Here is a 20,417-nt window from a genome sequence, read left to right on the forward strand (position 1 = left end):
TCAGTGTTGGGGGAGGGGCTGCATCCGACGAGAGGTGCCTAAGGTAAATGTGATTCTACCCACTAGCGTCCCATGGGCCTTTCTTCTTCCCTCTTTCCTTTTGCTCAGATCTGTATGCACAGTACCAATGGAGGGAAGTGGGTCCCTTTTTAGTTGATGGTTTCACACGTCTTTAAACTTTCTAACAGTTCACAGTACACAGAGACCCTCTAAAGGAGACTTATGTTCCTATGATATCCGTACACCCGGAATACATATGCGTCGCCTGATTTCTGCTGAAACACCCGCACTCTCAGGACATGGATCCATTTGTTTCATGGGGGCTGAAATTCCAAGAAATGAAACCAACCCCAATGTGCACTTTACTGTCTGTCTCTTTTGCTCTTAGTACACTTTGGCAGATCTACGTGCCTTTGTTATAGGCTTCTTACATTTCTTCTCTACGTAGCGTAGAATATGGCATTCCTTCATCCTGTCGGAAGACATACAAGTCTACATCAAGGACTAGGAATCCATTTGATTCCAAATCGGCATTTGGGTTAGGTCACGATATGCTCTTATGAATCAATATTTACGAATATGAATGCACGCCTCTGATTTCCGAAGACAAGTGTGCTGAGTACATGCAAGCCGCGATACTGGGTCGATGCGTGCTGAATGATCCTTGACATCACCTTGAGTATTTTCTTTTGAATAATCATGATTCCCTTGGTAGATGTCAGCCAACCGTACCCTTTTGGTGCTTGTTTGTTGGTTTGATTCTTTGTTGGTCTGCTTCTTGCTTGTTTTGCAAACACGTCAGGCCATGCAGCTCTCCTTTCGCTTCAAACAGAGAGTCCAATAAGCTGATTCACTTAAGAGAGTGCCTCCAATCACCTATGATTTCCTGCTTCCCTCTCCCATCTTTAGGGTTTTGATGTCCTCCTTGCCTTCTTCTTGTTTCTTCTTTGCCACTCATGCTCTTCTTGCATTTCCAAAAATGGTTTTCTTCTTTCCATTTCATCTTGCTGCTTTTCTATTCAGGGGAGTATTCTCAACCTTCCTTTTAGAAGAAGTTTTGAACTGCTGAATTCTTTTAAGATTTGCCGGTCTGTGGAATTCTCTAGCTCTGCCGTTATTAGAAATGGTGGTCATGGGGCATAGGCTACCCTAGGTGGCAGCATTTGGCCATTCAGGATATGGTCTGTGTCCTGGCACTCCTCCCTGTCCTGCAATATTGCTGCCGAGATATCAGCTGAAACCCCTCTGGAGGTTCCCTTGTGACTATGTTGTTTCCTCCAGGTGCATTTTAAATCACTGGGATATTCGTGAACTTTGTTGATTTGAATCATACAGCTGCTGGTAGGTCTATTGGGATTCCACCTCCTTTGGATGCTGTGTAATCCCTGAATTCGCATAGATGATTCTTTCTTGGCTTTCAGCACGTTTCAGTCTGATTTTTCTACAGATACATTTTCAGACAGTTTTTGTTTCTTTATCTCTTGCTTTTCCATCTGGGACTCTTATGAACTCTAGTCTTTCATGCCCTGTCTTAACCCAGGATTCAACAGCAATGTTTCATTGGTTTGCACTTGCTTTCCTATGTCTGCTTCTGACCGAGGGATTTCTGTTCCCCTGTCTTCACAGTCATTCACGCGTCCCTCTGCATTATCTAGTCTGCTAAGGGCTGAATTTTGGCCCTGATATGATCACATCCATTGAGTTTTCTGATATTTTTTGGCTCGTCTTTAGACTTTCTCTTCCCCTTTTCTGATATTCTGCCTTTTGTGATTCTGAGACAATGTTGTTCTTCAGGGTTTTCCAGACCTCCAATTTCAACACTTGGTCTGGATAGCGTTTTGCAGTCTAGTTGTTGGAAAGCTTATCTTCTGGGCCTTCAATATCTTTGGAACTGAAAATGGTACTTCCTGTTTCTTTTACTGTACTTCTTCATCTCTACTGGTCAGGTAATATCAGGTATCTAATGTAGGCTTCTAGGGCTTTGTTAAGTGAAAATTTTAGACTCTTGTCTCTACGCAATTCCATGGGATTTCTGTGAGGACAACTTCTCCTAGACACTGATGCCATATTCTGTTCCTGTGTGTGTTGTCTGGTATATCTCCAATTGCTGGTGTTGCATTTGTTGTGATGAACATCCCATACTATTTCGATTAGCATAACTTCATTTCGGTTACGCATATCTCACAATTCTGAAAGTGCGCAGGACACTTCCTCTTGTGGAAATGAGGCTTCTAAAGGTTCTCAGCTCTGCATTCTGCTCTATGTCATTTTGGAGTGTTTAAAAAAAAGCAAACTGAGAGTGCGCTTGTGCTTTGTAGTGCCACGGGAATGTCCCAATGAAAGCAGTTCTTCCCAGAGCTTCTCTGTCTACTGAAACACCAGTGGAAGCTCATCCATGGATGTCACACATCAGGGCCTGCTGGAATGATCCCGCAGACCTACCTTGGTGTCCTCGGTGCCGTACCGTGCCGGTGCCATCCAAAATGTAGCATCCGCTTTTGGGAGATAGTGCTGAAGGAAATGCTTCCTCTTCTCACGCTGTGGACTTGGACCACTCTTCCTTGTCCTCTCATCCTTGTGGCACGGGTGCACGAAGGCAACCACAGAGCTGTTGCGCATCCTGTGCCTCAAACCAAACCATAATCCCAGCCCAGGTTATGAATGTAGCAGATCCTAAGGCTTTTCATTCTGATTTCAAACCCAAGGCCCCCTGGATCCCTCAGACCAGATGCACGATAGCTCTGATTCAGCCCCACACGTGCTCTATTGGCAAGATGCCCAATTGGTCCCTGGTCCTGCAGATGCACTGGGTGTGGCCATGGGACATATCGGTAATCTCAACCGCGCGACCAGTGTGGTTGCTTTATCATTGGTACACAGTTCGGTTTGCTCTCTTGATTCGACCCACCACATCCCACAACGCACTCCAGATCCCTGAGACTCAGCGTGTGCCATCATCCGTAGCCCTATCCCTCACTGACCGTTGCCTCTGCTACCTCAAATTTGGCAGCTCGGATCTTGGTCTCAGAATCAACTGTGGGGATATTTTGCGCTGGATTCTTTGAGTTCTGTCAGCCAAGCATCTGCTGTGCACTCTTGTAAATCTCAGCACATCACCTTCAATCCCATGTCTCCTGTCCGCTTGAGAGTGTGCGTCCAAGGTAAACAGAGTTTCACCCTTGTTGCTCCATCACCAGGGGTCAGACCCTGCACTGGTTTCCATTCCCTGCTTTGCCTTCTCCTGCTTCCAGGTGTCCTGAGGCCTCATCCTGTCTTTGGAAGTAACAGGCCTCTCTTCGGCAAGTGTCCTGTGCCAAGGGCTGGGTGAGTGGATGTTTCCATTGCTCTGTACCTGGGAGCGAGTGAGTGCAGGTTGCACTTCTTCTCTGCCAACTGGGCATCGATGAATCAACACTATCCAGATACATTTCACAGAAATGTGATATTTGCTTAGCTCTTTGTTTCTATACAGCCTTGGTGGGAGGGATTGTCCGAAGACACCTGTTTTGACAGTGTGTTGATATCTCATTTGCAGTCTTTAAGAAGTTTAACAGAATTCATTTACATGTTTTGGGAGTATACGAAAATGAAGTTATTTTTTGAAACACACTGTATCGACCTAGAAGCCAGACTTGTCAATTTTGGTAACATTTTGTCAGCTCTACGGAAAACCTAGACAGAAAGAATGCAAACTTCCAGTCCAAACTGTTAAAGGGGTCATGTCAGCTCTTTACGGTTGAAGCCTCCGAAACCAACAGGAACCATGAAATAACTATTGGAAACATGAAATAACCCCCAACCTTGGATACACTTGTGCATGTGGTGCCCTTTACTCCCAGTGACACCTACTGGCCAATGTTGGCATTTCAAGGGGTAACATCCCTCTCTAGGAAAATACAAGAGGAAACAAACCAAATATATACATTTAGGTTTGAATCCAAAAGCACCTAGAGGCATTATAGCTAGGACAACCCTGCTGCAGTTATGCTAGTCTATTGAGAACCAGGTGTTCTTCTATCAGTGATGAGAACGATTCATCATCCGATCATGTTGGGTAAAGCCATTTAACGCAACCAAGTCTGCACCCCCATGATATAGTGCCCCCGGGGGCTTGACTCAATTGAAAGACGATCCACAGAAGCTGTGTCTTTAATGTCACTGGCGACTTTGACAGTACAGTTCACTTTCTGACATGTACTATTTACCTACACTGTCTTGAAAAACTGAGGCCTAATACAGATTCAAGTTCAGTCAAAGATTCCCCTGACTTACCACACTCCCTTCACCCCAGGGAAGACATAAACACAACATTGGCTGAATCTAGCGGAAGGCCATCGTTTCTAGGTGTGAGCTAAGTATTCAATTCCTATCGATTTCAGCCGAGACTATTTGACCTTGAAGGAGTTCACTGTTGTTCACAGAGTGTGAAGCTGGAGGAAGTCTGATTCTAGGAGGGGCTTGCTCTTCTCGTAATGGCTTCATTGCAGCTCAGGTACTGATCCTTCAAAATGGATGCCTGAGTGGAGGGGAGGGAAGGGCAAGTGCTTGCTAGCTAGGCCCAAACCTGGGAAAAGGCTTACCTGGGCTTGGTGAATTCTGGTCTGAATGGCTTGGGAATGCCCCTTGGGACGTGTGGATTCTCACGACCTCTTCCAAGAACAGGAGCGTTTTGATCATCTCTGCCATCTCTTCTCTTGCAGATGTCAGGGACCTTGGACCCGTTCTTGGAGAAGAGAATTGAGGAACTTCCTCAAGTCCACGTTGGCACTCCGTATGTTTCTGCCAGTATCAGCGAGGATCAATAGGTCTCATGAATGTCTTTTGAGCCTGGTATCCTCTACAGCTGTCTCCACGCCAGTATTCTCCATTGTAGCAGAACATCTCTCATCCATGTGTTCGCATCTCTCCTCAATCCGTGCAGCCAGCTTTTCGCCCAGCTTCTCTTCGTGTCTCCCCTAAAGTCGACTTCACCAGGACTGGGCAAGTCTGAAAGTACCTCGGAGCCTCACCAGTAAGCTGATGACAGGCAGATCTTCCACTGTCTGCTCTGAAAGGTTCTGGAAACTGACCTGTGAACTCAGGTCTTTGGGCAGCAGCAGTATCTCGAACTTACACAGCTTCCCGGACCAAACACCTAAGCCAAGCTCCACAGAGGGCGGCAGCCCCTCCATCACACTGATCCACCCACAGAACTCTGCCCGGTTACCTAGGATCCAACAGCCACAACAAGCCTCGCGGTACACACCAACATTCCACCTGGAATCCAACTGGTAACTGCCATCCCCAATGGCTGCTGCATCTTGTCAGTGTTGGGGGAGGGGCTGCATCCGACGAGAGGTGCCTAAGGTAAATGTGATTCTACCCACTAGCGTCCCATGGGCCTTTCTTCTTCCCTCTTTCCTTTTGCTCAGATCTGTATGCACAGTACCAATGGAGGGAAGTGGGTCCCTTTTTAGTTGATGGTTTCACACGTCTTTAAACTTTCTAACAGTTCACAGTACACAGAGACCCTCTAAAGGAGACTTATGTTCCTATGATATCCGTACACCCGGAATACATATGCGTCGCCTGATTTCTGCTGAAACACCCGCACTCTCAGGACATGGATCCATTTGTTTCATGGGGGCTGAAATTCCAAGAAATGAAACCAACCCCAATGTGCACTTTACTGTCTGTCTCTTTTGCTCTTAGTACACTTTGGCAGATCTACGTGCCTTTGTTATAGGCTTCTTACATTTCTTCTCTACGTAGCGTAGAATATGGCATTCCTTCATCCTGTCGGAAGACATACAAGTCTACATCACGGACTAGGAATCCATTTGATTCCAAATCGGCATTTGGGTTAGGTCACGATATGCTCTTATGAATCAATATTTACGAATATGAATGCAGGCCTCTGATTTCCGAAGACAAGTGTGCTGAGTACATGCAAGCCGCGATACTGGGTCGATGCGTGCTGAATGATCCTTGACATCACCTTGAGTATTTTCTTTTGAATAATCATGATTCCCTTGGTAGATGTCAGCCAACCGTACCCTTTTGGTGCTTGTTTGTTGGTTTGATTCTTTGTTGGTCTGCTTCTTGCTTGTTTTGCAAACACGTCAGGCCATGCAGCTCTCCTTTCGCTTCAAACAGAGAGTCCAATAAGCTGATTCACTTAAGAGAGTGCTTCCAATCACCTATGATTTCCTGCTTCCCTCTCCCATCTTTAGGGTTTTGATGTCCTCCTTGCCTTCTTCTTGTTTCTTCTTTGCCACTCATGCTCTTCTTGCATTTCCAATAATGGTTTTCTTCCTTCCATTTCATCTTGCTGCTTTTCTATTCAGGGGAGTATTCTCAACCTTCCTTTTAGAAGAAGTTTTGAACTGCTGAATTCTTTTAAGATTTGCCGGTCTGTGGAGTTCTCTAGCTCTGCCGTTATTAGAAATGGTGGTCATGGGGCATAGGCTACCCTAGGTGGCAGCATTTGGCCATTCAGGATATGGTCTGTGTCCTGGCACTCCTCCCTGTCCTGCAATATTGCTGCCGAGATATCAGCTGAAACCCCTCTGGAGGTTCCCTTGTGACTATGTTGTTTCCTCCAGGTGCATTTTAAATCACTGGGATATTCGTGAACTTTGTTGATTTGAATCATACAGCTGCTGGTAGGTCTATTGGGATTCCACCTCCTTTGGATGCTGTGTAATCCCTGAATTCGCATAGATGATTCTTTCTTGGCTTTCAGCACGTTTCAGTCTGATTTTTCTACAGATACATTTTCAGACAGTTTTTGTTTCTTTATCTCTTGCTTTTCCATCTGGGACTCTTATGAACTCTAGTCTTTCATGCCCTGTCTTAACCCAGGATTCAACAGCAATGTTTCATTGGTTTGCACTTGCTTTCCTATGTCTGCTTCTGACCGAGGGATTTCTGTTCCCCTGTCTTCACAGTCATTCACACGTCCCTCTGCATTATCTAGTCTGTTAAGGGCTGAATTTTGGCCCTGATATGATCACATCCATTGAGTTTTCTGATATTTTTTGGCTCGTCTTTAGACTTTCTCTTCCCCTTTTCTGATATTCTGCCTTTTGTGATTCTGAGACAATGTTGTTCTTCAGGGTTTTCCAGACCTCCAATTTCAACACTTGGTCTGGATAGCGTTTTGCAGTCTAGTTGTTGGAAAGCTTATCTTCTGGGCCTTCAATATCTTTGGAACTGAAAATGGTACTTCCTGTTTCTTTTACTGTACTTCTTCATCTCTACTGGTCAGGTAATATCAGGTATCTAATGTAGACTTCTAGGGCTTTGTTAAGTGAAAATTTTAGACTCTTGTCTCTACGCAATTCCATGGGATTTCTGTGAGGACAACTTCTCCTAGACATTGATGCCATATTCTGTTCCTGTGTGTGTTGTCTGGTATATCTCCAATTGCTGGTGTTGCATTTGTTGTGATGAACATCCCATACTATTTCGATTAGCATAACTTCATTTCGATTACGCATATCTCACAATTCTGAAAGTGCACAGGACACTTCCTCTTGTGGAAATGAGGCTTCTAAAGTTTCTCAGCTCTGCATTCTGCTCTTTGTCATTTTGGAGTGTTTAAAAAAAAGCAAACTGAGAGTGCGCTTGTGCTTTGTAGTGCCACGGGAATGTCCCAATGAAAGCAGTTCTTCCCAGAGCTTCTCTGTCTACTGAAACACCAGTGGAAGCTCATCCATGGATGTCACACATCAGGGCCTGCTGGAATGATCCCGCAGACCTACCTTGGTGTCCTCGGTGCCGTACCGTGCTGGTGCCATCCAAAATGTAGCATCCGCTTTTGGGAGATAGTGCTGAAGGAAATGCTTCCTCTTCTCACGCTGTGGACTTGGACCACTCTTCCTTGTCCTCTCATCCTTGTGGCACGGGTGCACGAAGGCAACCACAGAGCTGTTGCGCATCCTGTGCCTCAAACCAAACCATAATCCCAGCCCAGGTTATGAATGTAGCAGATCCTAAGGCTTTTCATTCTGATTTCAAACCCAAGGCCCCCTGGATCCCTCAGACCAGATGCACGATAGCTCTGATTCAGCCCCACACGTGCTCTATTGGCAAGATGCCCAATTGGTCCCTGGTCCTGCAGATGCACTGGGTGTGGCCATGGGACATATCGGTAATCTCAACCGCGCGACCAGTGTGGTTGCTTTATCATTGGTACACAGTTCGGTTTGCTCTCTTGATTCGACCCACCACATCCCACAACGCACTCCAGATCCCTGAGACTCAGCGTGTGCCATCATCCGTAGCCCTATCCCTCACTGACCATTGCCTCTGCTACCTCAAATTTGGCAGCTCGGATCTTGGTCTCAGAATCAACTGTGGGGATATTTTGCGCTGGATTCTTTGAGTTCTGTCAGCCAAGCATCTGCTGTGCACTCTTGTAAATCTCAGCACATCACCTTCAATCCCATGTCTCCTGTCCGCTTGAGAGTGTGCGTCCAAGGTAAACAGAGTTTCACCCTTGTTGCTCCATCACCAGGGGTCAGACCCTGCACTGGTTTCCATTCCCTGCTTTGCCTTCTCCTGCTTCCAGGTGTCCTGAGGCCCCATCCTGTCTTTGGAAGTAACAGGCCTCTCTTCGGCAAGTGTCCTGTGCCAAGGGCTGGGTGAGTGGATGTTTCCATTGCTCTGTACCTGGGAGCGAGTGAGTGCAGGTTGCACTTCTTCTCTGCCAACTGGGCATCGATGAATCAACACTATCCAGATACATTTCACAGAAATGTGATATTTGCTTAGCTCTTTGTTTCTATACAGCCTTGGTGGGAGGGATTGTCCGAAGACACCTGTTTTGACAGTGTGTTGATATCTCATTTGCAGTCTTTAAGAAGTTTAACAGAATTCATTTACATGTTTTGGGAGTATACGAAAATGAAGTTATTTTTTGAAACACACTGTATCGACCTAGAAGCCAGACTTGTCAATTTTGGTAACATTTTGTCAGCTCTACGGAAAACCTAGACAGAAAGAATGCAAACTTCCAGTCCAAACTGTTAAAGGGGTCATGTCAGCTCTTTACGGTTGAAGCCTCCGAAACCAACAGGAACCATGAAATAACTATTGGAAACATGAAATAACCCCCAACCTTGGATACACTTGTGCATGTGGTGCCCTTTACTCCCAGTGACACCTACTGGCCAATGTTGGCATTTCAAGGGGTAACATCCCTCTCTAGGAAAATACAAGAGGAAACAAACCAAATATATACATTTAGGTTTGAATCCAAAAGCACCTAGAGGCATTATAGCTAGGACAACCCTGCTGCAGTTATGCTAGTCTATTGAGAACCAGGTGTTCTTCTATCAGTGATGAGAACGATTCATCATCCGATCATGTTGGGTAAAGCCATTTAACGCAACCAAGTCTGCACCCCCATGATATAGTGCCCCCGGGGGCTTGACTCAATTGAAAGACGATCCACAGAAGCTGTGTCTTTAATGTCACTGGCGACTTTGACAGTACAGTTCACTTTCTGACATGTACTATTTACCAATTCTGTCTTGAAAAACTGAGGCCTAATACAGATTCAAGTTCAGTCAAAGATTCCCCTGACTTACCACACTCCCTTCACCCCAGGGAAGACATAAACACAACATTGGCTGAATCTAGCGGAAGGCCATCGTTTCTAGGTGTGAGCTAAGTATTCAATTCCTATCGATTTCAGCCGAGACTATTTGACCTTGAAGGAGTTCACTGTTGTTCACAGAGTGTGAAGCTGGAGGAAGTCTGATTCTAGGAGGGGCTTGCTCTTCTCGTAATGGCTTCATTGCAGCTCAGGTACTGATCCTTCAAAATGGATGCCTGAGTGGAGGGGAGGGAAGGGCAAGTGCTTGCTAGCTAGGCCCAAACCTGGGAAAAGGCTTACCTGGGCTTGGTGAATTCTGGTCTGAATGGCTTGGGAATGCCCCTTGGGACGTGTGGATTCTCACGACCTCTTCCAAGAACAGGAGCGTTTTGATCATCTCTGCCATCTCTTCTCTTGCAGATGTCAGGGACCTTGGACCCGTTCTTGGAGAAGAGAATTGAGGAACTTCCTCAAGTCCACGTTGGCACTCCGTATGTTTCTGCCAGTATCAGCGAGGATCAATAGGTCTCATGAATGTCTTTTGAGCCTGGTATCCTCTACAGCTGTCTCCACGCCAGTATTCTCCATTGTAGCAGAACATCTCTCATCCATGTGTTCGCATCTCTCCTCAATCCGTGCAGCCAGCTTTTCGCCCAGCTTCTCTTCGTGTCTCCCCTAAAGTCGACTTCACCAGGACTGGGCAAGTCTGAAAGTACCTCGGAGCCTCACCAGTAAGCTGATGACAGGCAGATCTTCCACTGTCTGCTCTGAAAGGTTCTGGAAACTGACCTGTGAACTCAGGTCTTTGGGCAGCAGCAGTATCTCGAACTTACACAGCTTCCCGGACCAAACACCTAAGCCAAGCTCCACAGAGGGCGGCAGCCCCTCCATCACACTGATCCACCCACAGAACTCTGCCCGGTTACCTAGGATCCAACAGCCACAACAAGCCTCGCGGTACACACCAACATTCCACCTGGAATCCAACTGGTAACTGCCATCCCCAATGGCTGCTGCATCTTGTCAGTGTTGGGGGAGGGGCTGCATCCGACGAGAGGTGCCTAAGGTAAATGTGATTCTACCCACTAGCGTCCCATGGGCCTTTCTTCTTCCCTCTTTCCTTTTGCTCAGATCTGTATGCACAGTACCAATGGAGGGAAGTGGGTCCCTTTTTAGTTGATGGTTTCACACGTCTTTAAACTTTCTAACAGTTCACAGTACACAGAGACCCTCTAAAGGAGACTTATGTTCCTATGATATCCGTACACCCGGAATACATATGCGTCGCCTGATTTCTGCTGAAACACCCGCACTCTCAGGACATGGATCCATTTGTTTCATGGGGGCTGAAATTCCAAGAAATGAAACCAACCCCAATGTGCACTTTACTGTCTGTCTCTTTTGCTCTTAGTACACTTTGGCAGATCTACGTGCCTTTGTTATAGGCTTCTTACATTTCTTCTCTACGTAGCGTAGAATATGGCATTCCTTCATCCTGTCGGAAGACATACAAGTCTACATCACGGACTAGGAATCCATTTGATTCCAAATCGGCATTTGGGTTAGGTCACGATATGCTCTTATGAATCAATATTTACGAATATGAATGCAGGCCTCTGATTTCCGAAGACAAGTGTGCTGAGTACATGCAAGCCGCGATACTGGGTCGATGCGTGCTGAATGATCCTTGACATCACCTTGAGTATTTTCTTTTGAATAATCATGATTCCCTTGGTAGATGTCAGCCAACCGTACCCTTTTGGTGCTTGTTTGTTGGTTTGATTCTTTGTTGGTCTGCTTCTTGCTTGTTTTGCAAACACGTCAGGCCATGCAGCTCTCCTTTCGCTTCAAACAGAGAGTCCAATAAGCTGATTCACTTAAGAGAGTGCTTCCAATCACCTATGATTTCCTGCTTCCCTCTCCCATCTTTAGGGTTTTGATGTCCTCCTTGCCTTCTTCTTGTTTCTTCTTTGCCACTCATGCTCTTCTTGCATTTCCAATAATGGTTTTCTTCCTTCCATTTCATCTTGCTGCTTTTCTATTCAGGGGAGTATTCTCAACCTTCCTTTTAGAAGAAGTTTTGAACTGCTGAATTCTTTTAAGATTTGCCGGTCTGTGGAATTCTCTAGCTCTGCCGTTATTAGAAACGGTGGTCATGGGGCATAGGCTACCCTAGGTGGCAGCATTTGGCCATTCAGGATATGGTCTGTGTCCTGGCACTCCTCCCTGTCCTGCAATATTGCTGCCGAGATATCAGCTGAAACCCCTCTGGAGGTTCCCTTGTGACTATGTTGTTTCCTCCAGGTGCATTTTAAATCACTGGGATATTCGTGAACTTTGTTGATTTGAATCATACAGCTGCTGGTAGGTCTATTGGGATTCCACCTCCTTTGGATGCTGTGTAATCCCTGAATTCGCATAGATGATTCTTTCTTGGCTTTCAGCACGTTTCAGTCTGATTTTTCTACAGATACATTTTCAGACAGTTTTTGTTTCTTTATCTCTTGCTTTTCCATCTGGGACTCTTATGAACTCTAGTCTTTCATGCCCTGTCTTAACCCAGGATTCAACAGCAATGTTTCATTGGTTTGCACTTGCTTTCCTATGTCTGCTTCTGACCGAGGGATTTCTGTTCCCCTGTCTTCACAGTCATTCACGCGTCCCTCTGCATTATCTAGTCTGCTAAGGGCTGAATTTTGGCCCTGATATGATCACATCCATTGAGTTTTCTGATATTTTTTGGCTCGTCTTTAGACTTTCTCTTCCCCTTTTCTGATATTCTGCCTTTTGTGATTCTGAGACAATGTTGTTCTTCAGGGTTTTCCAGACCTCCAATTTCAACACTTGGTCTGGATAGCGTTTTGCAGTCTAGTTGTTGGAAAGCTTATCTTCTGGGCCTTCAATATCTTTGGAACTGAAAATGGTACTTCCTGTTTCTTTTACTGTACTTCTTCATCTCTACTGGTCAGGTAATATCAGGTATCTAATGTAGACTTCTAGGGCTTTGTTAAGTGAAAATTTTAGACTCTTGTCTCTACGCAATTCCATGGGATTTCTGTGAGGACAACTTCTCCTAGACATTGATGCCATATTCTGTTCCTGTGTGTGTTGTCTGGTATATCTCCAATTGCTGGTGTTGCATTTGTTGTGATGAACATCCCATACTATTTCGATTAGCATAACTTCATTTCGGTTACGCATATCTCACAATTCTGAAAGTGCGCAGGACACTTCCTCTTGTGGAAATGAGGCTTCTAAAGGTTCTCAGCTCTGCATTCTGCTCTATGTCATTTTGGAGTGTTTAAAAAAAAGCAAACTGAGAGTGCGCTTGTGCTTTGTAGTGCCACGGGAATGTCCCAATGAAAGCAGTTCTTCCCAGAGCTTCTCTGTCTACTGAAACACCAGTGGAAGCTCATCCATGGATGTCACACATCAGGGCCTGCTGGAATGATCCCGCAGACCTACCTTGGTGTCCTCGGTGCCGTACCGTGCCGGTGCCATCCAAAATGTAGCATCCGCTTTTGGGAGATAGTGCTGAAGGAAATGCTTCCTCTTCTCACGCTGTGGACTTGGACCACTCTTCCTTGTCCTCTCATCCTTGTGGCACGGGTGCACGAAGGCAACCACAGAGCTGTTGCGCATCCTGTGCCTCAAACCAAACCATAATCCCAGCCCAGGTTATGAATGTAGCAGATCCTAAGGCTTTTCATTCTGATTTCAAACCCAAGGCCCCCTGGATCCCTCAGACCAGATGCACGATAGCTCTGATTCAGCCCCACACGTGCTCTATTGGCAAGATGCCCAATTGGTCCCTGGTCCTGCAGATGCACTGGGTGTGGCCATGGGACATATCGGTAATCTCAACCGCGCGACCAGTGTGGTTGCTTTATCATTGGTACACAGTTCGGTTTGCTCTCTTGATTCGACCCACCACATCCCACAACGCACTCCAGATCCCTGAGACTCAGCGTGTGCCATCATCCGTAGCCCTATCCCTCACTGACCGTTGCCTCTGCTACCTCAAATTTGGCAGCTCGGATCTTGGTCTCAGAATCAACTGTGGGGATATTTTGCGCTGGATTCTTTGAGTTCTGTCAGCCAAGCATCTGCTGTGCACTCTTGTAAATCTCAGCACATCACCTTCAATCCCATGTCTCCTGTCCGCTTGAGAGTGTGCGTCCAAGGTAAACAGAGTTTCACCCTTGTTGCTCCATCACCAGGGGTCAGACCCTGCACTGGTTTCCATTCCCTGCTTTGCCTTCTCCTGCTTCCAGGTGTCCTGAGGCCTCATCCTGTCTTTGGAAGTAACAGGCCTCTCTTCGGCAAGTGTCCTGTGCCAAGGGCTGGGTGAGTGGATGTTTCCATTGCTCTGTACCTGGGAGCGAGTGAGTGCAGGTTGCACTTCTTCTCTGCCAACTGGGCATCGATGAATCAACACTATCCAGATACATTTCACAGAAATGTGATATTTGCTTAGCTCTTTGTTTCTATACAGCCTTGGTGGGAGGGATTGTCCGAAGACACCTGTTTTGACAGTGTGTTGATATCTCATTTGCAGTCTTTAAGAAGTTTAACAGAATTCATTTACATGTTTTGGGAGTATACGAAAATGAAGTTATTTTTTGAAACACACTGTATCGACCTAGAAGCCAGACTTGTCAATTTTGGTAACATTTTGTCAGCTCTACGGAAAACCTAGACAGAAAGAATGCAAACTTCCAGTCCAAACTGTTAAAGGGGTCATGTCAGCTCTTTACGGTTGAAGCCTCCGAAACCAACAGGAACCATGAAATAACTATTGGAAACATGAAATAACCCCCAACCTTGGATACACTTGTGCATGTGGTGCCCTTTACTCCCAGTGACACCTACTGGCCAATGTTGGCATTTCAAGGGGTAACATCCCTCTCTAGGAAAATACAAGAGGAAACAAACCAAATATATACATTTAGGTTTGAATCCAAAAGCACCTAGAGGCATTATAGCTAGGACAACCCTGCTGCAGTTATGCTAGTCTATTGAGAACCAGGTGTTCTTCTATCAGTGATGAGAACGATTCATCATCCGATCATGTTGGGTAAAGCCATTTAACGCAACCAAGTCTGCACCCCCATGATATAGTGCCCCCGGGGGCTTGACTCAATTGAAAGACGATCCACAGAAGCTGTGTCTTTAATGTCACTGGCGACTTTGACAGTACAGTTCACTTTCTGACATGTACTATTTACCAATTCTGTCTTGAAAAACTGAGGCCTAATACAGATTCAAGTTCAGTCAAAGATTCCCCTGACTTACCACACTCCCTTCACCCCAGGGAAGACATAAACACAACATTGGCTGAATCTAGCGGAAGGCCATCGTTTCTAGGTGTGAGCTAAGTATTCAATTCCTATCGATTTCAGCCGAGACTATTTGACCTTGAAGGAGTTCACTGTTGTTCACAGAGTGTGAAGCTGGAGGAAGTCTGATTCTAGGAGGGGCTTGCTCTTCTCGTAATGGCTTCATTGCAGCTCAGGTACTGATCCTTCAAAATGGATGCCTGAGTGGAGGGGAGGGAAGGGCAAGTGCTTGCTAGCTAGGCCCAAACCTGGGAAAAGGCTTACCTGGGCTTGGTGAATTCTGGTCTGAATGGCTTGGGAATGCCCCTTGGGACGTGTGGATTCTCACGACCTCTTCCAAGAACAGGAGCGTTTTGATCATCTCTGCCATCTCTTCTCTTGCAGATGTCAGGGACCTTGGACCCGTTCTTGGAGAAGAGAATTGAGGAACTTCCTCAAGTCCACGTTGGCACTCCGTATGTTTCTGCCAGTATCAGCGAGGATCAATAGGTCTCATGAATGTCTTTTGAGCCTGGTATCCTCTACAGCTGTCTCCACGCCAGTATTCTCCATTGTAGCAGAACATCTCTCATCCATGTGTTCGCATCTCTCCTCAATCCGTGCAGCCAGCTTTTCGCCCAGCTTCTCTTCGTGTCTCCCCTAAAGTCGACTTCACCAGGACTGGGCAAGTCTGAAAGTACCTCGGAGCCTCACCAGTAAGCTGATGACAGGCAGATCTTCCACTGTCTGCTCTGAAAGGTTCTGGAAACTGACCTGTGAACTCAGGTCTTTGGGCAGCAGCAGTATCTCGAACTTACACAGCTTCCCGGACCAAACACCTAAGCCAAGCTCCACAGAGGGCGGCAGCCCCTCCATCACACTGATCCACCCACAGAACTCTGCCCGGTTACCTAGGATCCAACAGCCACAACAAGCCTCGCGGTACACACCAACATTCCACCTGGAATCCAACCGGTACCTGCCATCCCCAATGGCTGCTGCATCTTGTCAGTGTTGGGGGAGGGGCTGCATCCGACGAGAGGTGCCTAAGGTAAATGTGATTCTACCCACTAGCGTCCCATGGGCCTTTCTTCTTCCCTCTTTCCTTTTGCTCAGATCTGTATGCACAGTACCAATGGAGGGAAGTGGGTCCCTTTTTAGTTGATGGTTTCACACGTCTTTAAACTTTCTAACAGTTCACAGTACACAGAGACCCTCTAAAGGAGACTTATGTTCCTATGATATCCGTACACCCGGAATACATATGCGTCGCCTGATTTCTGCTGAAACACCCGCACTCTCAGGACATGGATCCATTTGTTTCATGGGGGCTGAAATTCCAAGAAATGAAACCAACCCCAATGTGCACTTTACTGTCTGTCTCTTTTGCTCTTAGTACACTTTGGCAGATCTACGTGCCTTTGTTATAGGCTTCTTACATTTCTTCTCTACGTAGCGTAGAATATGGCATTCCTTCATCCTGTCGGAAGACATACAAGTCTACATCACGGACTAGGAATCCATTTGATTCCAAATCGGCATTTGGGTTAGGTCACGATATGCTCTTATGAATCAATATTTACGAATATGAATGCAGGCCTCTGATTTCCGAAGACAAGTGTGCTGAGTACATGCAAGCCGCGATACTGGGTCGATGCGTGCTGAATGATCCTTGACATCACCTTGAGTATTTTCTTTTGAATAATCATGATTCCCTTGGTAGATGTCAGCCAACCGTACCCTTTTGGTGCTTGTTTGTTGGTTTGATTCTTTGTTGGTCTGCTTCTTGCTTGTTTGGCAAACACGTCAGGCCATGCAGCTCTCCTTTCGCTTCAAACAGAGAGTCCAATAAGCTGATTCACTTAAGAGAGTGCTTCCAATCACCTATGATTTCCTGCTTCCCTCTCCCATCTTTAGGGTTTTGATGTCCTCCTTGCCTTCTTCTTGTTTCTTCTTTGCCACTCATGCTCTTCTTGCATTTCCAATAATGGTTTTCTTCCTTCCATTTCATCTTGCTGCTTTTCTATTCAGGGGAGTATTCTCAACCTTCCTTTTAGAAGAAGTTTTGAACTGCTGAATTCTTTTAAGATTTGCCGGTCTGTGGAATTCTCTAGCTCTGCCGTTATTAGAAACGGTGGTCATGGGGCATAGGCTACCCTAGGTGGCAGCATTTGGCCATTCAGGATATGGTCTGTGTCCTGGCACTCCTCCCTGTCCTGCAATATTGCTGCCGAGATATCAGCTGAAACCCCTCTGGAGGTTCCCTTGTGACTATGTTGTTTCCTCCAGGTGCATTTTAAATCACTGGGATATTCGTGAACTTTGTTGATTTGAATCATACAGCTGCTGGTAGGTCTATTGGGATTCCACCTCCTTTGGATGCTGTGTAATCCCTGAATTCGCATAGATGATTCTTTCTTGGCTTTCAGCACGTTTCAGTCTGATTTTTCTACAGATACATTTTCAGACAGTTTTTGTTTCTTTATCTCTTGCTTTTCCATCTGGGACTCTTATGAACTCTAGTCTTTCATGCCCTGTCTTAACCCAGGATTCAACAGCAATGTTTCATTGGTTTGCACTTGCTTTCCTATGTCTGCTTCTGACCGAGGGATTTCTGTTCCCCTGTCTTCACAGTCATTCACGCGTCCCTCTGCATTATCTAGTCTGCTAAGGGCTGAATTTTGGCCCTGATATGATCACATCCATTGAGTTTTCTGATATTTTTTGGCTCGTCTTTAGACTTTCTCTTCCCCTTTTCTGATATTCTGCCTTTTGTGATTCTGAGACAATGTTGTTCTTCAGGGTTTTCCAGACCTCCAATTTCAACACTTGGTCTGGATAGCGTTTTGCAGTCTAGTTGTTGGAAAGCTTATCTTCTGGGCCTTCAATATCTTTGGAACTGAAAATGGTACTTCCTGTTTCTTTTACTGTACTTCTTCATCTCTACTGGTCAGGTAATATCAGGTATCTAATGTAGACTTCTAGGGCTTTGTTAAGTGAAAATTTTAGACTCTTTTCTCTACGCAATTCCATGGGATTTCTGTGAGGACAACTTCTCCTAGACATTGATGCCATATTCTGTTCCTGTGTGTGTTGTCTGGTATATCTCCAATTGCTGGTGTTGCATTTGTTGTGATGAACATCCCATACTATTTCGATTAGCATAACTTCATTTCGGTTACGCATATCTCACAATTCTGAAAGTGCGCAGGACACTTCCTCTTGTGGAAATGAGGCTTCTAAAGGTTCTCAGCTCTGCATTCTGCTCTATGTCATTTTGGAGTGTTTAAAAAAAAGCAAACTGAGAGTGCGCTTGTGCTTTGTAGTGCCACGGGAATGTCCCAATGAAAGCAGTTCTTCCCAGAGCTTCTCTGTCTACTGAAACACCAGTGGAAGCTCATCCATGGATGTCACACATCAGGGCCTGCTGGAATGATCCCGCAGACCTACCTTGGTGTCCTCGGTGCCGTACCGTGCCGGTGCCATCCAAAATGTAGCATCCGCTTTTGGGAGATAGTGCTGAAGGAAATGCTTCCTCTTCTCACGCTGTGGACTTGGACCACTCTTCCTTGTCCTCTCATCCTTGTGGCACGGGTGCACGAAGGCAACCACAGAGCTGTTGCGCATCCTGTGCCTCAAACCAAACCATAATCCCAGCCCAGGTTATGAATGTAGCAGATCCTAAGGCTTTTCATTCTGATTTCAAACCCAAGGCCCCCTGGATCCCTCAGACCAGATGCACGATAGCTCTGATTCAGCCCCACACGTGCTCTATTGGCAAGATGCCCAATTGGTCCCTGGTCCTGCAGATGCACTGGGTGTGGCCATGGGACATATCGGTAATCTCAACCGCGCGACCAGTGTGGTTGCTTTATCATTGGTACACAGTTCGGTTTGCTCTCTTGATTCGACCCACCACATCCCACAACGCACTCCAGATCCCTGAGACTCAGCGTGTGCCATCATCCGTAGCCCTATCCCTCACTGACCGTTGCCTCTGCTACCTCAAATTTGGCAGCTCGGATCTTGGTCTCAGAATCAACTGTGGGGATATTTTGCGCTGGATTCTTTGAGTTCTGTCAGCCAAGCATCTGCTGTGCACTCTTGTAAATCTCAGCACATCACCTTCAATCCCATGTCTCCTGTCCGCTTGAGAGTGTGCGTCCAAGGTAAACAGAGTTTCACCCTTGTTGCTCCATCACCAGGGGTCAGACCCTGCACTGGTTTCCATTCCCTGCTTTGCCTTCTCCTGCTTCCAGGTGTCCTGAGGCCTCATCCTGTCTTTGGAAGTAACAGGCCTCTCTTCGGCAAGTGTCCTGTGCCAAGGGCTGGGTGAGTGGATGTTTCCATTGCTCTGTACCTGGGAGCGAGTGAGTGCAGGTTGCACTTCTTCTCTGCCAACTGGGCATCGATGAATCAACACTATCCAGATACATTTCACAGAAATGTGATATTTGCTTAGCTCTTTGTTTCTATACAGCCTTGGTGGGAGGGATTGTCCGAAGACACCTGTTTTGACAGTGTGTTGATATCTCATTTGCAGTCTTTAAGAAGTTTAACAGAATTCATTTACATGTTTTGGGAGTATACGAAAATGAAGTTATTTTTTGAAACACACTGTATCGACCTAGAAGCCAGACTTGTCAATTTTGGTAACATTTTGTCAGCTCTACGGAAAACCTAGACAGAAAGAATGCAAACTTCCAGTCCAAACTGTTAAAGGGGTCATGTCAGCTCTTTACGGTTGAAGCCTCCGAAACCAACAGGAACCATGAAATAACTATTGGAAACATGAAATAACCCCCAACCTTGGATACACTTGTGCATGTGGTGCCCTTTACTCCCAGTGACACCTACTGGCCAATGTTGGCATTTCAAGGGGTAACATCCCTCTCTAGGAAAATACAAGAGGAAACAAACCAAATATATACATTTAGGTTTGAATCCAAAAGCACCTAGAGGCATTATAGCTAGGACAACCCTGCTGCAGTTATGCTAGTCTATTGAGAACCAGGTGTTCTTCTATCAGTGATGAGAACGATTCATCATCCGATCATGTTGGGTAAAGCCATTTAACGCAACCAAGTCTGCACCCCCATGATATAGTGCCCCCGGGGGCTTGACTCAATTGAAAGACGATCCACAGAAGCTGTGTCTTTAATGTCACTGGCGACTTTGACAGTACAGTTCACTTTCTGACATGTACTATTTACCAATTCTGTCTTGAAAAACTGAGGCCTAATACAGATTCAAGTTCAGTCAAAGATTCCCCTGACTTACCACACTCCCTTCACCCCAGGGAAGACATAAACACAACATTGGCTGAATCTAGCGGAAGGCCATCGTTTCTAGGTGTGAGCTAAGTATTCAATTCCTATCGATTTCAGCCGAGACTATTTGACCTTGAAGGAGTTCACTGTTGTTCACAGAGTGTGAAGCTGGAGGAAGTCTGATTCTAGGAGGGGCTTGCTCTTCTCGTAATGGCTTCATTGCAGCTCAGGTACTGATCCTTCAAA

The 20,417-nt window shown here is 46.0% G+C and overlaps 1 protein-coding gene across 1 annotated transcript; it reads left to right on the forward strand.

Annotated features, from left to right (window-relative positions):
* Window positions 1–15,625: 15,625 nt before the first annotated feature.
* LOC140690603 (uncharacterized) lies at window positions 15,626–19,665 on the forward strand. Its single transcript, XM_072952471.1, has 4 exons — window positions 15,626–15,952; window positions 18,920–19,070; window positions 19,161–19,233; window positions 19,445–19,665. Exons 1-4 carry the CDS (start codon window positions 15,626–15,628, stop codon window positions 19,449–19,451), a joined length of 558 nt encoding a protein of 185 aa, XP_072808572.1. The 3' UTR covers window positions 19,452–19,665.
* The last annotated feature ends 752 nt before the right edge of the window (window positions 19,666–20,417 follow it).

Source organism: Vicugna pacos, chromosome 31, assembly GCF_048564905.1.
Source record: "Vicugna pacos chromosome 31, VicPac4, whole genome shotgun sequence".
Classification (NCBI taxonomy): domain Eukaryota; kingdom Metazoa; phylum Chordata; class Mammalia; order Artiodactyla; family Camelidae; genus Vicugna; species Vicugna pacos.

Excerpts from the sequence above, each read along its gene's own strand:
- LOC140690603 (XM_072952471.1), top strand. The coding sequence starts at position 15,626 with ATGACAGGCAGATCTTCCACTGTCTGCTCTGAAAGGTTCTGGAAACTG. Across the intron at positions 15,953-18,919 it reads TCCGACGAGAGGTGCCTAAG|CTCGGATCTTGGTCTCAGAA; the intron begins GTAAATGTGATT and ends CAAATTTGGCAG. Across the intron at positions 19,071-19,160 it reads CTTGAGAGTGTGCGTCCAAG|GTGTCCTGAGGCCTCATCCT; the intron begins GTAAACAGAGTT and ends TCCTGCTTCCAG.